The sequence below is a fragment of the Tachysurus fulvidraco genome, chromosome 15 (assembly GCF_022655615.1).
Source record: "Tachysurus fulvidraco isolate hzauxx_2018 chromosome 15, HZAU_PFXX_2.0, whole genome shotgun sequence".
NCBI lineage: Eukaryota > Metazoa > Chordata > Actinopteri > Siluriformes > Bagridae > Tachysurus > Tachysurus fulvidraco.
The window spans coordinates 15366031-15382010 of record NC_062532.1 but is presented as its reverse complement, the minus strand read 5'-3'; the positions used below and the strand labels follow the sequence as shown (position 1 = coordinate 15382010).

Genomic DNA, 15980 nt, shown 5'->3' with positions numbered 1-15980 from the left:
TGTAGTACATGTCCTAGTTTCCTCTTTTACATTCCCCTGAAGTCTCCAGCAAAAAAGTTACGTGCTTAATTTTAGCTTTCTGATGACCAATAACCACAGAGCAGCCTGACAACTTCAGAATAAAACTTCTACAACTCCATGTTGAATTCTTTCACCATGTTACAGAAAATGAATCAGGGATGTAGTTCAGTCCCTGCTTTCCAATGATGAGGTCCTGTGTTCAAGCCCAAACATCTCCCAAGCAGGTTTTTACAGTATTGAAAAACAGGGCAAACACAATCCCAGCAGTCTCTGCAGCTGATAGTGAAGCATTTCTCTTAGACCCTTACTATGGGAAGTGGTAAGTCCCAGAAAGTTGCAAGTTCAAATCCCAGGACCACCAATATGCCACTTCTGGGAATTTGAGCAAGGCTTTTAACCATCAGCTGCTGGGTTAAGATATAATTGTAAGTCGCTCTGCATAATGGCTACTGTTAAAGGTCATAAATGTAAATAATTGTGTCATTGCAAAGCCATGTTGTAGATCAGAGGTTGGCAACTATTAAAGGCCACAGTTCAATGGCTCCAATGCACGTTTTTTTCCCCAGCACTTCTGTAAACTGTTTACAGGATTTGCTTGTCGTAGACCAGTACCAGAGTGTTATTTATTATTCATCATCGCTTCTTAAGTGATTGGATAACTGAACACAAGGACATTCTGGTCTGTTAACACCAGTGACTCAGTGCCAGCACATCAGTCCTGACAAACTGATTTATGATAGATGCGCTAATGTTCTCATCACTATCACCTTCTGTTACGGTTTGACACATCTTAAAAGGTTCTTGTTGAGCTTCCTAAGAATCTATGCATCTATTTAGACATGTTTATTCATAAAAGTTCATAGCATATATTCTTTATTCACTAGTCGTGAGAACCAGACTAACCAGTCCTCCTAACTGATGGTACAGATGATAGTAACAGCAACATATGGATTCATATTTAGTTAAGTGCATTAATGCAGACCCTAATACATGAGCGGTTACAATGCAAACATATCTATTTCATGTCCTGTGTCCTTTTCCCTTCAGTGAATTGGCTTATGCAAATTTTCCGATGCTTTTCATCTCACTACAGTTAAGAAGTAAACACAACCAAACCACAATAATATGCACCCCATAACATTACTCCAAACCAGGACTCTACACAGTGTGTAGTGGGTAGTTTTTTTAATAAATATTAAAAAATATATATATATACACAATATGTCATAGACCTATGATACATTTCAACTAAGAGTTATGCAAAAAATGGATCATCCTTTTTGCCAATGCATGTTTTCTGAATAGTCTCTCATACATCTGTTCAGTGATGGGCAGGCAACACCACTGCAACGGCACAAATATCCTTCAAATAATAATCCTATAGGCTATACAAGTACGTATGAAAACGTGACAGCACTCACAGATGTTAGGAATCTCTTTATAAAGCCTTTCTGACACAAGATATATTCACACATATATTTTTTTATATGTTCAGACTCCTTTCCGTTCCTGCTAGCCAGATCGCGGGGATCCAGTTGGTTTTTGTATTGCAGATATATGACAGTTCTTAGTCATGGCGATGACGGTCCTCTAATCACATCCCTCTTTCTTGCTCAGCCTGAGGAGGCAGTTCTGCAGGCTATAGGCTGTCATTAGGGCTGTCATTCGAGGCACTGATATGCAAGCTTTGGGCCATCTGTGTGTGTGTGTGTGTGTGTGTGTGTGTGTGTGTGTGTATATGCTAAATGTAGCCAACAGAGTGGCAAAAAAGAGAGCAACCACTGCTATCGCTTCAAACTTTTTTTTTTTTTACCAAGGCAGGGCTTTGATTAGTCTTCACTGCAATTCTGTTTCTGTGTGTATGTGTGTGTTTGCGTGCGTGTGTGAGTGTGTGTGAGTGAGAGAGAGACTTTGAAAGTATCCTCCATTTAGTTATGTTATGTCGATTCTGCATAAGTTCCCTCTTGTCCCTCTTTGATATCTACACAGTCCTTTGGCTTCACTTCCAGCTTATTGTCTCTTCCCTTGCTTTCTATTCACCCTTCCTCTTCTTCATCCTCCCTGTTAAAGAGTGCTGGTTGCCATGTGAACGACTGCTATACCTAAAGGGAAGCTTCTTTGTAAAGGAGCATGCAAACATACAGCAGAACATACAGCTCTCAAACATCCCGGATAATAAATATGAGTCAGTAATGCAGAAATGCCTCCTACGTACGCACTAGAATGCATGAAGCAGACTAAGTGCATGCACACACACACACACACACACACACACACACACACACACACACATACATACACATATATATATATCTATATATATTACACACAAAACAACAGCAGCAAAACATGAGGCAACACAAATTTACATTGCGCATGGTCAGAGCAGCAGCCCTGAGGGCCCCCATACCATCTCAGGTGTGTGGGTATGAAAAGAGCGAGTGGGCACAAGAGAGAGGGGAGAGAGAGAGAGGGAGGGAGAGAGCGAGAGAGGGAGAGCTTTCCAATGGGAGGCCAATGAGTGGGCAGTCATTTCTTCCTAATCTCTCACTCTTTTTACAAGAAAAACAGTGTTTCTCCCACGCAGACCAATGCCACCACTTTCTCATGTACCACTTGTGTTTCTCCCTTTCTCCTGCCATCTAAAGCTCTCTAATAGCTCCTTCAGGAGCTTCAGGAGGGACGGTGTAAAAAGAAATCAGGGAAATATCAGTGTCAGGGATGTCACTGATATTTCCCTGATTTCTTTTTACACTGTCCCTGGTTTGTGTTCAGGTTACAGTTTGTGTGCGTTTTCGTTTGTTCTCCCAGCTTCCGCACGGGTTTACTCAATCTTCTGCCTCCCAAAAATGCAAGCTGGTGGAGGAGTTTGTGTGAGTGCATGGGCCAGAATAAAATGCTTACTTAAGAAGAAATGATCAATAGCAGATAAAAAAAAAAAAAAATGACCCATAAATCTGTAGAAGCTATTATGAATTAAATGAAACAAGTCTTGCCGTATAACGACATCACCCTGTCCTGGAATTCTTTTCCCGAACAGAACGGCTTGTCCTGTTTTTATACAACAATGATTTATCACCTTACACCATTTTTAATAGATTAATGAATGTTTAATCTTTAATCTGTTCCTGCTAACAGCTAGAAAGGGTCATTTCTTTATTTGAGTCTCTGTTTACTCTCTAGAAGTGAATTAAACAAACACAGCTCATGATACTGATCACACCTCTGTCCTAAACACGCTCCTGTTACAGAAACGTCTCACCTTTACAAAGCCATGACACATGAACTTCCCTCCACAATTCTCTAACAACTTTAGGCATCAGAGTCAGATGTGGGGGTGTGCACAATATGAAATGAAAAGCGGTCTGTGGTTTAGTGCAATATCCATTTTTATGTGGCACTGAATTCAAAGCTACTTTCCATCTGCTGTCATAAAAACACTTTAATCAACTCTATAAGCTTCACAGCCGCAGAAAAAAATCTGTTTTTAATTCCTCTGCATAAAGTAAAACATCTCCGGTGTTTACCACCAAGCTACTGAAAAAACCCCACAGATTTACAATTTAAAATGAAGTTCATTTGCAAACTGGTGAGTGTAGCACATAGAAAAGATCATCCTCACTGAAATACTGTGACTTTAGATAATACATGACCAACCAAGCACAATGTCACGAATAAACATATCCTTACAGTAAAGCTGCGTGCTATTTTATACATATACACAGAATACATCTAGCATGTTTGTTCCTTAGCTGTGTTTTCTAAACGCTTGTGTGTGGGTGTGTACACGTTAATTGCCGCTGTCAGAGACGGCGAGGACGTAGGGCTCATTCTCGCCCGGGTGAAAGCAACAAAATGGATTCTGTGTCACGACAGCTGACAGCAGCAGATACTGTGGAATACATACAGAGGGTAACAGAATAAGGCGTTTATGCATGTCAACTAAATAACACCCTAGAGATATTCAAGTCATTACAGTTCACACAGGTAATAATATTTAATCCTCGATTGTTGTTTAGGCCGCTTTGTGCGGACATGCCTCAGCCAGGACACACCCCTTACCACACAAGAGGTGTGAAAGAAAACAAACTGAGGCATAGCGGGAACAGCGGGGGAAAATCCATGTGCCAGTTTGTACTGAACGTTAATGTGGGAGATTTGTTTACCTGTCAGTGGTGCTAGAACTTTACCTTTTTTCCCTCCAAAGTTTCATTTTGAAGCCCTGTCCTGACATGCTGGGAAATGCCCTGTCCTTTTGTATCATTACTGTAAGGCAAAAAGTAAACATTACTGAAGAACAATGAATTAGTCAATCTCACTCAAGCTCAGAAACTTTGATGTTATCCCTTCAAAAGGGACTCAATCGACTCCTGGCTTGGTTAAATAAAAGTGATTAATGCTACATTGATACGTACAGCAACTTGCTGTGACAAAGCGGCTGGAGACTATTTATTTTCAATCAGAGCAGGCGGGGGACATGACCGACAGACTGTTGGCGACTTGATGTGGGTGGGTCCACTGAAGCAACAAAATAGAGAAAAGTTCAACTTTATGTGAATAAGGATTGACGGTGCAACAACTACTGATAGAGAGCAAGTGATCCGTGGCAATCTCGCTCAAGAATGGGTCATTTTAGTGGCAAGAAAATGCTAGTTGTGCTGCCCAATGATAAACATTGTTACTATGGCAACCAGTATTAGGATCTCCTCCTGATGACTCCATAGTACAGAGACTGGTGATTTTATATGTGAACGTAGATTGAGAGTTATCAGGCTGGAAGGTGAGAGCTGTAAAGTTGCATAATGAAAAAAATCCAACTTGTTTTTTTACCTTAACATTGGACTATTTTACGTGGTATCCTACGTTACCTAAAAATACTGGGATTTAAACTTCAGTGCTTTACTTATATCCAGCTCTTTTAGCATCTGATCTGTAAACTTTGTTCTAATAAATACTTTTCATATTTCTTGATAATATTGCTGAAATATTGTCCCTTAAAGCTTCAGCCATCGTCTGCACCGAGGACTACAGCTACACTGAATTTCTCCATATTATGACAATAAACACTGCTGGAAAATGGTGAATGAGAAAAGAAGGTCTTGCTCTTTTGGTTTTAACAGGGATACCTGACTGTTATATACCTTATGTGTGAGATGTTAGAGTGGTTTGCTAAGGCAGGTGTGAAACAAACTTCAAACCCATGCAATGTTGTTAATATCATGAGAACAGCAGCTGAAGATGACATGTGATTTTCTTTCCCATTGTGAAACGTGTCAGCAGTTCTTGGATACAGCAGTCACATGTTATAACATAAAACTGATGGCAAATCCTGTAATAGGGAGACAGGTGCAAAAATGTAATTTATCTTTGTACGATTAAAAATCTAGCCTAGTGATTGGAAAACAATTTAAAGACTTGCCAGTGTCTTAGAGGTAAGTTACGTTATCTTCATGATGTAAGATCATTACAACAAAACACACCAACCAATAATCCAAACATTCACTGCTCCACAGACAGTAGGTCAGACTGAGAGATTCAGTCTCAGATCCTGGCATTAAGTAGCCTAATCCAGGATTAGCAGCACTTATTCAAATGTTCTTAAACCTCTGGAATGACAGACAATACAACAAATAATCGGCAAACGCATCCAGAGAGGGAACAAACAGTCTGTTCAACCCTAAAATGTGGACAGTATTATAAAAAAATTAAATAAAATAAAACAATGGATACTAAATCCCATTCATCTTTAACATGAATTTATTGACAACAAGAAAATATTTATGCACAATTATTTTGTCCTTTTTTTTTTAATCATTAACTGCAATTAAGTGTAATCTTTTACCACATACCTGTGTTCAAATTCCATCTCGATAAGTAATAGTATTTTTATAACCTTGTAGGTTTTTCAGTTAAGCAAAAATTTAATTCATTCATTCATTCATTCATTCATTTTCTACCGCTTATCCGAACTACTCTCAGGCGTCATCGGGCATCAAGGCAGGATACACCCTGGACGGAGTGCCAACCCATCGCAGGGCACACACACACTCTCATTCACTCACGCAATCACAGACAATTTTACAATCAACCAATCCAAGATGCCAATCAACCTACCATGCATGTCTTTGGACTGGGTGAGGAAATCGGAATACCCGGAGGAAACCCCCGAAGCACGGGGAGAACATGCAAACTCCACACACACAAGGCGGAGGCGGGAATTGAATCCCGACCCTGGAGGTGTGAGGCGACCGTGCTAACCACTAAGCCACCGTGCCCCCATAATGCGATTCAAATAAATAAAAATAATTTAGAATGGTAATAAAAATTAGAAAGTGAGTTACTGCCCTGCCAACACACGGACACATCCAAACAGACAGCTGAGCAGCAACAGATTAGCAATGAACAAAATCAGAGGAGTTTCACAAGACATTAGAGAAGCAATTTGTAATCAACACTCAAGCCAACTACAGGGGGTTCAACAACAAAGAATTTCTCCAATATGGCTTTACATAATGTGCTTAACATGCAGCATACAGAAACAGGGTAGCTACTAGAAAAGTCCCTGCTAGAAACCTGGTGCCATCTGGAGTCACATTTTTTGAAAAGATGACAAAAAAGATCACAAATGACAGTGCCAATGGGCAAAGCGCAACTAAATAAATAAATAAATAAATAATGTGCTGCTATGGATGCCCAGCTGTATTTTGTTGTCAAAGACGTACAAAGCCTCGTTAGACAGAGCATAGTCATTTTCAAATACGCAAAAGATACGCATTTCAGTATATCAGAAATGTACAGAATATTTGCAGCTCACATTCACCATCTCCTAGCTACAGACAATTCAGCCCTCTGGTTTGCTACATAAAAACATAAAAAAAAGAATTCCAGCATTCAGTTAAAAGGGTCATGGATCTTGGCCTGGGCCAGAATTTTTCATTTCGGTGTATTACTAGTTGAATGCTTTAAAATAAAAATTTAATTGCTTGTAATTTATGCAACGGTAAACTAGAGAATAGAAAATGTGGTACGGTATTCAGGAGTATACCAGTGGCATAGAGCTAGAGATTTACATTCCTAGCAAGTATCTTGACATGACCTGACAAACATGTTGACAGCACTTGCATAAGAGCCCAGGTCAAAGCATGCGTTCAGAGGGTCACAGCGACCCCCAGAGAATGTGCTTATTGGAAAATTCCAACACATGATCGCTCTATTTTGAGTTGCCGGCTTTCAAAGTCCAGTAATCCCACGTCAGTTTCAACAGTTATCATTTGGAAAATAGTTTTATTCAGTGTATGCTGCATGCCTAAGTAAAACACATGCACTCACTCCATAATAGAGCCAGCCTTTTTTTCCTTTATTGTGTCACATCTACATATGTATGTATAAGTAAGTGTAATAATATGGTGTAGCAAAGGAAACTACTTAATCTTCCTCTAAACATGCAGCCCCTTTCCCACATACAGGCCCACATGCATGGCCATCGTTCTCAGGGTCCCACTGTTTCCATGGTTACATCTTCATAACACTTCACTGCACATGTGCGATTGGTGCTGCAGCACCACAACTGATGAGGATCCACACAGGCAAATAATCACTGACATAGCTCAAATATATATGAACATGTGTACATAATTACTGTAGATGAATTGTTGATAGGTGCAGTAAAGCTTCACTGGCACACAGACAGCTTTAACGGGAACATCACCCTGGAAAGCACCTCAGAGGAAAAATCGCCCGCATAACAAGCGAAATTCCCTCCTCCACCATAGTCAAATCAGTTTGCAGACAGGAAAGTCCCAGCTAAAAACAGAATTCTGCCTGCAATTCCCGCTAAAATCATTCAAAATGATCATTTCTCATCCAAAGCAAATACGTGGTACTTTAGGAGAGCATTCCCATTGCTGTGACAGCTAAACTGCTTTTAAATTGATGTTAAATAAAATGTGATTTTCACATGACTAAACTATTTTGGCGCAGCCAGTAACATGACCTGGGTGTCAAAATAAATAAATGACACCATGCCACATGTCACCTTATTTTCCTCTTATTCTTGTAGTTACTCATTTAGCATAATTTAGTGCAAATTAATATGTTTGTAAAGGTAACTGAGCAACGTGGACATAATGCAATGATATACGTAAAGACGCACAGATCTGACACCGAGTCCCGGTGTCAGGACTGGTGTTGGCCTGAAACGCTGAGTTGTTATTGGGTTTCATTTACAAAATATCGAAATCTGTGAACATGTATGATATGTGAAACACATCACTCCTCTGATATGCCACATAGTATCTTCTAGGATCACATCAGTATTTAGTGTCAATGGATAGTGAAGGTATTGATTTGGAAATGAAAAAAGTGTTATTGGTGCATATAGTAGTTTTCCAGTGGGGTTTGCATGTAAACTCGAGTGTTATTATGTAACCCAGTAGTACTGCAGTGAGGAATTAGAATTTGCTCTAAATGATCTAAAACCCTCAGGATGTAGTGTGACATTTCACATCATCTGGTCAGATATTATTCTGGGTTATACTTGGTCTGTCTTAGCAAACAGGTCAAATGACACAACAGCATGTTAATCTAGCACGTCACATGCTATTTACAACAATTAGTATATCACTTGCTTGTGCGCAGTTGTGCAATAGTTTGGGTTTTTGTTTTGGTCTTTTGTTTTTAATGTTACTTGTATAAAAAAAACGAAATAGCAGGCAAGTTTAGAGAATCTTGAAATACCGGGGATTTTGCTACGTTACCATCGTTCTCGCTGTAGCGGTGAGAATGGACAAGGAGCTTTATTGATGATTCATGTGCGGTACCTGTGCAGTTGCCGTAACGTTTCCCCGCCACGCTGTCCAGCAGCGCGAGAGCCAGGTTCTCCGGTGTGTCGGCGGGCAGCGGGGTCCAGCCGGTGTCCAGGCTAGCCTCGGAGCTCTGCTCGTCACTGGAGAGAGACGGGCTCCGGATATCAGTAGCGGCAGCTGACGGCCAGCACGGCGCTTCCTCGGTCTCGGGGCTGAAGACGTCTCCGCGTGCAGGGCCGCCCTCGGGCGAGCTCTCTCTAAAGAACGGCACGACGCGAGAGAGGCTGGCGCGTCGCCGAGCCGCGCTGGTGCCTGCCGCCGCTTTCTCTCCTCCGAAACCACCGGCCCGTGTCAGTGCGTTCGTCTGCTTCTTAAGGAACTTTTCAAGAGGCTTCATTCCGGCCGGCATTTTGATAAGGGTAGCACGTATAAGAGCCCTGCGTCGATCCTGACCGATAATAAATACAGCAATACGGGCGGCGATAATAAAACCGTGCGCGTTTACATTGTAGCGCAGTTAGTTACAATGAAACAAACAAAAAAAAAACCCCACAAGTGCTGTTCACACTCCCTGTTGTTATTGGGTCAAGAAAACGAAGCCATCAGTAAATTTGCTTGTGGAAGAATCAAGTCTCAGTCCGCACACTGAAGGAGACCCACGAGTCTGAGGGCCAGTTGCTCCCTCCCTGTCTTGTCCTCTGCAGTCGTGCAGGTCGTGTAGGAGAGGCGGGTAATTCTCACTCACTGCATATAAACACAAGACATGTCAGGTTCAAGCATAGCTGCAAATATCTTGAGTTCTCTGTTGAATGGAGATGAAGCGTGGGCTACAAATACGGCGCCGTGTCTTTTCCTGTCAGGATGCAGAACGGTGACACAAATAGTCGCGCTGTGGCTGCGGGTGAACGGACTGTATACCGCCTTCACCGAGCGGCTTCCACTTGTACTAGGACTGATTAAACAAAGCCCTCATGCACATTCCGCCCTTTGCTTTTTCTCCTCTCAGTCCTCTTCGGTGTGAAGACGGTGAACGGTGCTTTCTCTCGTGCCTACATGCAGTATACACACCCAACGGGGGTGGGTGTGTGTGTGAGTGTGTGTGCGTGTGAGTGTGTGTTGTAAGGCTACAGAGCTCCGTTTCGTTCCTCCTACACCTCCTCCTCCTTTGCGGTTGTACGGAGGAGCTTCTGTTTGCTTGGACTCTCCCCCAACCGTCAAACTATGAACACGTGATTCACCACGTGACCAAGAGCGCGCAGAACAGGTAAAACACGCTGCTTAAATACCCTGACGATCTATTTTCATAATAGGCTTATTATTATTATTATTATTATTATTATTATTATTATTATTATTATTATTATTATTATTAACCATACATTAAGAAGCTTCTGTACTTTTGTGAATTCAAATGAGAAACAATTAACAATGAAAAATAGATGGTATATAATTAAGCACATAGTATTCTAAAGAAAAAATAGTCACCTATAGGTCCAAAATGTTGGTGGACACCTGACCATGACACGCAAATGATTTTTGAGCATCCTGTCTTCTAGAAAGCTTTTTCACTTAAGAGTGTGGTTATGGGATTTGCTCATACAGTTAAATGAGCATTGGTGAGGTCAGGTACTGGTGTGGGGTGAGGAGGTCTGAGGTACAGTCCACACTCCAAACGTGTTCAGTGGGAATGAGGTAAGGGCTCTGTGCAAGCCATTCAAGCCATTCAACTCTAACCTGTCTTCCTAGAACAAGTCTTCATAGACCTTGCTTTTTGTCATGCTGGAACCAGTTTGGATCTGGCCCCCGAGCTCCGGTGAAGGAAAACTGCAAAATGCTATATATAAGTATATAACGGCATCCTATAAAATTGTTAACTTCTAACTTTGCTGGAATAATTTGATGAAAGCCTGCATATGGGTGTGATGGTAAGATGTGCAGAAACATTTGGTATAAAATAATGTGTATTTTTTAGTTAATTAGCTATTTATAAATTGATCATACATGGTCATACTGAAAAGTTAAGACTTTGTATTTTCTGTGAAATCCAAATGTTCTAAATGAAAAAAAGTTAACAAGCCAAATGAATATGATTCCATCTTTAAATCTAAAATTTGCCTTCTGAGTCTCATGTAATAGTTGAGTGGTAAATGAAAGCTCAGTTTAATCCATAAAGAAGATGCACTGCTATATTGCACGATGGCAGTGCTATGATCTATTGATACTTAGAGATTTTAAGGTAACTGGAAGAGGGACAATATCAGTTACATATACACAAACCTAAATTAGCACAAAATTACTTTTTTTTTTTCCACTGTCCCACTAAAAATGTACAAAATACACACACATCATGCAATGTTTTTGAAATTGCAACTTGTGTAAAAAAACACTCTGCTCACACATACAGTATTAAGATTTTGAGCATAAGTTGTTTCCATGGAGATACTGTTATAATCGTACAAGTTATAATCACTGTAGTTATAATTATGATATGGATGTTCTTCTTCTTTCTGCTGCTTGTATGTCTGCATATTTGATTTATCAATGGTTTTACGATATATGTTTCTTAACACTTAACTGTAACACTTGCCACAGTCGCCTCAGTCACCTCAGGCTTTCACATCGGGGATAAACACAAACACATTTAAATATAAGTCTAATATTAATATTGAATTTTTGTATAGTAGTAATCTTTATATTAACTTTTTATTTTATGTGTATGATCTGTAAAGCTGCTTTGAGACAATTGTAAAAAGTGCTATACAAATAAATTTGAATTTGAACTAACTATTGTTAGTTAGCAACGCTATTGCGAATGCCAGGTCTTCTTAGTTATCGCAAAGAATTTAAAACCTTTAAATTTCCATTAAAGCATGAATATGAAATTGTTTCCAAAAACTGATAGTGTTAGACAGAGTACAGTTGAAACAATTTTTTGGTTAACAGTTTTTTTCTATTCAACATTTGTTTAACACATTCTGTTTGATACTGATTATGAGTGTAAGAGTGTAACTTCCAAAGAAGCACAATGCAGAACACTGTATGTTGTACCAGTTTATTTTATATTTGTAGAAAAATTATTAATGTAACTAAACAATATTACATACAATTGTTTAGTATATATTTCAATTATTAAGTTGTTTTAGGTCTGTTCACATAGGAATTGAATAATAGAATATTGAATATTATAAAAATATAATTTAGCTATAAATAATATTTCAACATGTTAACACACTGTGGTACTTTCCATAGACTATATATGATGACAACAATAAATGTTTAGTTGTACAATCAAGTTCAAGATGAAGTTTTTTTTATGGTTTTAAAAAATATAAAAATGTCTTTTACTGATGCTTTCATTGCTGGTTTGTGCACAATAAATCTTCACACATTAGACATTTTATGAAAATGTGTCACAACTGTCTTCCTGTTACATGCGTACTTAGGACTCGTTTTCTGTATAATCAGAAGAGCTGTTAATTATTGAGAGACAATGTCATGATTCAGAATATCTTCTGTGTACATCTTCATCACACACAGATAGGCTCTTATAATAAGATCTCTAGTCTTGAGAGGTTTCTGTGAAACCTGTCATTATTCGCAGCTGGCCCAGTTGGAGGATGCCAAAATGAATTAATAATGATGTGATTTCGTCACTGGATCCACTGCCTGATGCATGGTCAAACATTCAGCTGCATAATAACTAGCAGCCTGGTGGGTAACCTGATAATTGGTGTTAGGTTGCTAGCTCAACTCAGATCATCATTATAGGCTTCCTCTGAAACTGATCCAGATTAAAACCCCTAATTAAAGTCACAGACATTATGTATGATATTTTGTATTTCTCTAAGTACTCCAAAACTCAGAAAAGTTTTTGGGTAAATAAAAATAACAGCCATATTTTACATTTACATTTACATTTACAGCATTTGGCAGACGCCCTTATCCAGAGTGACGTACAAAAGTGCTTAAGTCTCTATCATTGTATAAATTAACTCTGTCACAAGTTCACTAAGTCATATATTTAAGATACCATGAGTCTAAAACACTGTTCAAAGTTGTTGTTTTTTTTGTTTGTTTGTTTGTTTTTTAAATATACATACATGCAACAAACAGGGAAGGAAGTGCTAGTTGAATTTTATGATGGAGATGGAGATTGACAGCTTTCATTTAAATCCATAATTAATGTAGTTATGTAATAACTTTGGGGGATAGATCACATAAGATACTCCACCTCACGTTCTTTACTTCCTATCCTTAACATCCATTTCTTATTACTCTTTGTTTTGCACACAACCTCCCTGTCTCCTCAACCACCTGTTCAGTAGGGATCAAGCCTGAAGGTCCAACATCCAGTTCCTCCGGATTTCTTTTCTTCAGTCAATACCTATATGTCTGTTGGAGTGGTTGCAGTTTTTAATTTAAGTATTTAATTTTTAAATCTAATTTTCAAAGAAGTTGTTCAATTTAAGCAAACAATTTTAATTATTGCAAATTGCTGGGGAATAAGAGGAACAAAACCCTTTGGTTGTGATGTAATAATTTTTCTAGAGTTGTTAAGTAGTGTTCATGTTGAAAAACATTTTTGTGACAAATCCATTACGTGACATTTGTCATGCTGGGGATGTCAGTAAAAATCTAGCAAAACAAGTTAAAACTGAAGTCACATACGTCATCCGTACTAATACAGGAAGTGTGTAATTTCCTGTCAGACCTTTAAAATCTGAGTTCATATCTATTGCAGTTTTTGATGGAAGATGTAGACATTCAAATGTAAAGAAGTATTAGTGTTTTTTTACATTTATAGAATTTAGCAGACACTGTTTGTTATCCAGAGTGTCTTACACCGATCTCATTTATACAGTGGCAGCTTGATGGCCTTGGGATTCGAACTTTCAACTATCCAATCAATGATATATTACCATTCCAAAATTCACTATAACTCCTGTTAGACTTGGAAAGACTTGTACACGTTATAGTGTACATCTCTAAAATTGTAGGTTTTCCACACAATATCTTTATTAGTTACATTTTTCTCTTTACTTTTTCCATTTCTGAGCACAAAGCATGTCCAAATTCAATCACAGACATCCTCTGATGCTGCAAGTGCTCTGTAAGAACACCAGTAGTTAATTGTGAGATTTATTTGGAATCAATACTGATGAACTAATTGCCCAAACCATATTAAAAAGTTATGTTACATATTAAAGCCTCTTTCTCTGAGAATTCCCCTCTGTCACCATGGAAATAATGCTGACACGTTTACGTAAAAAGGTGTTGCACAGCGCCCCAAGTCTGCAGACGGTCGCTGGTTACTGTTCTAAAATAAGCCTGTGCTGTGGTTTCTTTTTTGACACATTCGTCCACACGTATACTCCCTCTCACTCTCACCACATGATCTATTTCTCTTTTCTAATCATATGTTCCATCTTTTTCTTCAGTTTTTTTCTTAGAAATCTTGTCTGCCATTCACAGTCAAATTTTCTTAGAAAAAATGTCTGCCATTCACAGTATATGCAGTTCACTCAGACAATTCTGTCTCATATGTCATGTGACAATTTAGGTCATATTAAGGTTGTTAGAAGTTGTGATTGTAGTGTTACAGTTACAACAGAGTCCTATTATAATGGGATATATGTGTAATTCCAGGCATCAGAAGAGCAAAATCAGGAATTTTACAAATAATCATTTTTTTGTTTCGTGGTTTGAATTGAATTATTTAATATATTTGTGATATATAGGACTTGCAAATTTTAAATATACAATCTAAAATCACATACATTTTAAAAATTTAAATATAACAGAAGACCATTATAACACCTTTTTTTGACCTTTGGAGATTGCCCTTGTTCAGAGCAACTTACATTTTTATCTCATATTATTCTGTGGGTTAATGGGCTTGTGCAGAGGCCCAACACAACAGCTTGGTGGAATTCAAGTTCACATTCTGATCATTAGTCCAACAAAAAAAATCTCTAAATATACAAACTCTTACTAAGTGACTAGTTACTGCAGCATAAATTTGGTGAGCGTGAGAAAAAGCTGTTGCTGCTTATTCCATTTATTCATTATTATATCAATGTGTAAATTGTACAAATGTCAACTCACTGAAACATGTTACGAATGGCTGTTAGTTTTGACTTCTTCTGATGGACCCTTTAGAGTTCTCACCGTGTAGCCTATAAGAGGTAGTAGGGCCTTTACTTCAAAATGGACAAAACCCTAGGACTTGCTAGTCTGATTATTTCTAGTCTATGTTAAAGCTTTTTTTCTTGTTTAATGTTTGCTCTTTTGTGTAGAGAAATTCTACTAATCCTCAGTTTCAGAATCGTTTGCCAAATCCTGTGTGGTCTGAGAAACGTGGAGTGATGTACTGTTATTTACTTGACATTTCACAGTCATATTGCATATTAAGGATGTTCTAGTGGGCTGTCTTCAGTCAGATAACTGCTCTATGTTTAAATAGTAACACCCATTACACCATCCACACTCAGGTCTGTCTCACTCTGGAAACTCCACTTGACATTTTATAGAAAGGGCATTTGAGTTATGACACTGTAGGTGTTATTATAGGCACTTGAATTGAACAGTGCTTTTGGGGTTTCATCTCAAACACAGGTATCCCGACGTCAATGTGCTAGCACCAGAGAGCAGCTGTCAGTACAACAGTTTAATCTTTAGGCTCTCTGGTGCTAAAAATGTTTATTATTATTATTCTAGCAACTGTATTTTTTGTCTAAAAACATTTTCTTACCACTGAGAATGGTTTTACTTTGGAAATAAATTGATTGCAGTTGGTCTTAATGATGCCCCACTACCCATGAGTAATGACTGAGTAATTAATTCCATTTTAGAGGTGACTGTTGTGTAGATCTCAGTCAAAAGGAAAACAAGTCAGAGCTGCTTTACATATCACTGAGCCATTCTCTTGACAAATGCGTAACATTATCTCAGCCTGTACTGAATGTGACTCCCGATGATGTGTATGCATGGCTACAGAGACACCCCAACACCACCAACCCACACACACAAACACACACACAGATGACGCACAACTTGCCATGGCCCTGGAGTGACATGCTGGATTATGCATCTGTACTGATTCACTGCAAGAACACACACACACACACACACACACACACACACACACACACACAC

At 38.8% G+C, this 15980-nt stretch overlaps 1 protein-coding gene across 1 annotated transcript in view; it reads right to left on the bottom strand.

Moving 5' to 3' along the window:
• The window catches only part of rapgefl1 (Rap guanine nucleotide exchange factor (GEF)-like 1), a 38487-nt gene extending 28448 nt beyond the window's left edge, over nt 1-10039 (bottom strand). The window contains exon 1 of the mRNA XM_027139184.2: nt 8841-10039. Within this exon, the coding sequence (XP_026994985.1) occupies nt 8841-9234 (394 nt within the window). The 5' untranslated portion in view covers nt 9235-10039. The remainder of the gene's footprint in view (nt 1-8840) is intronic.
• Nucleotides 10040-15980: the final 5941 nt, after the last annotated feature.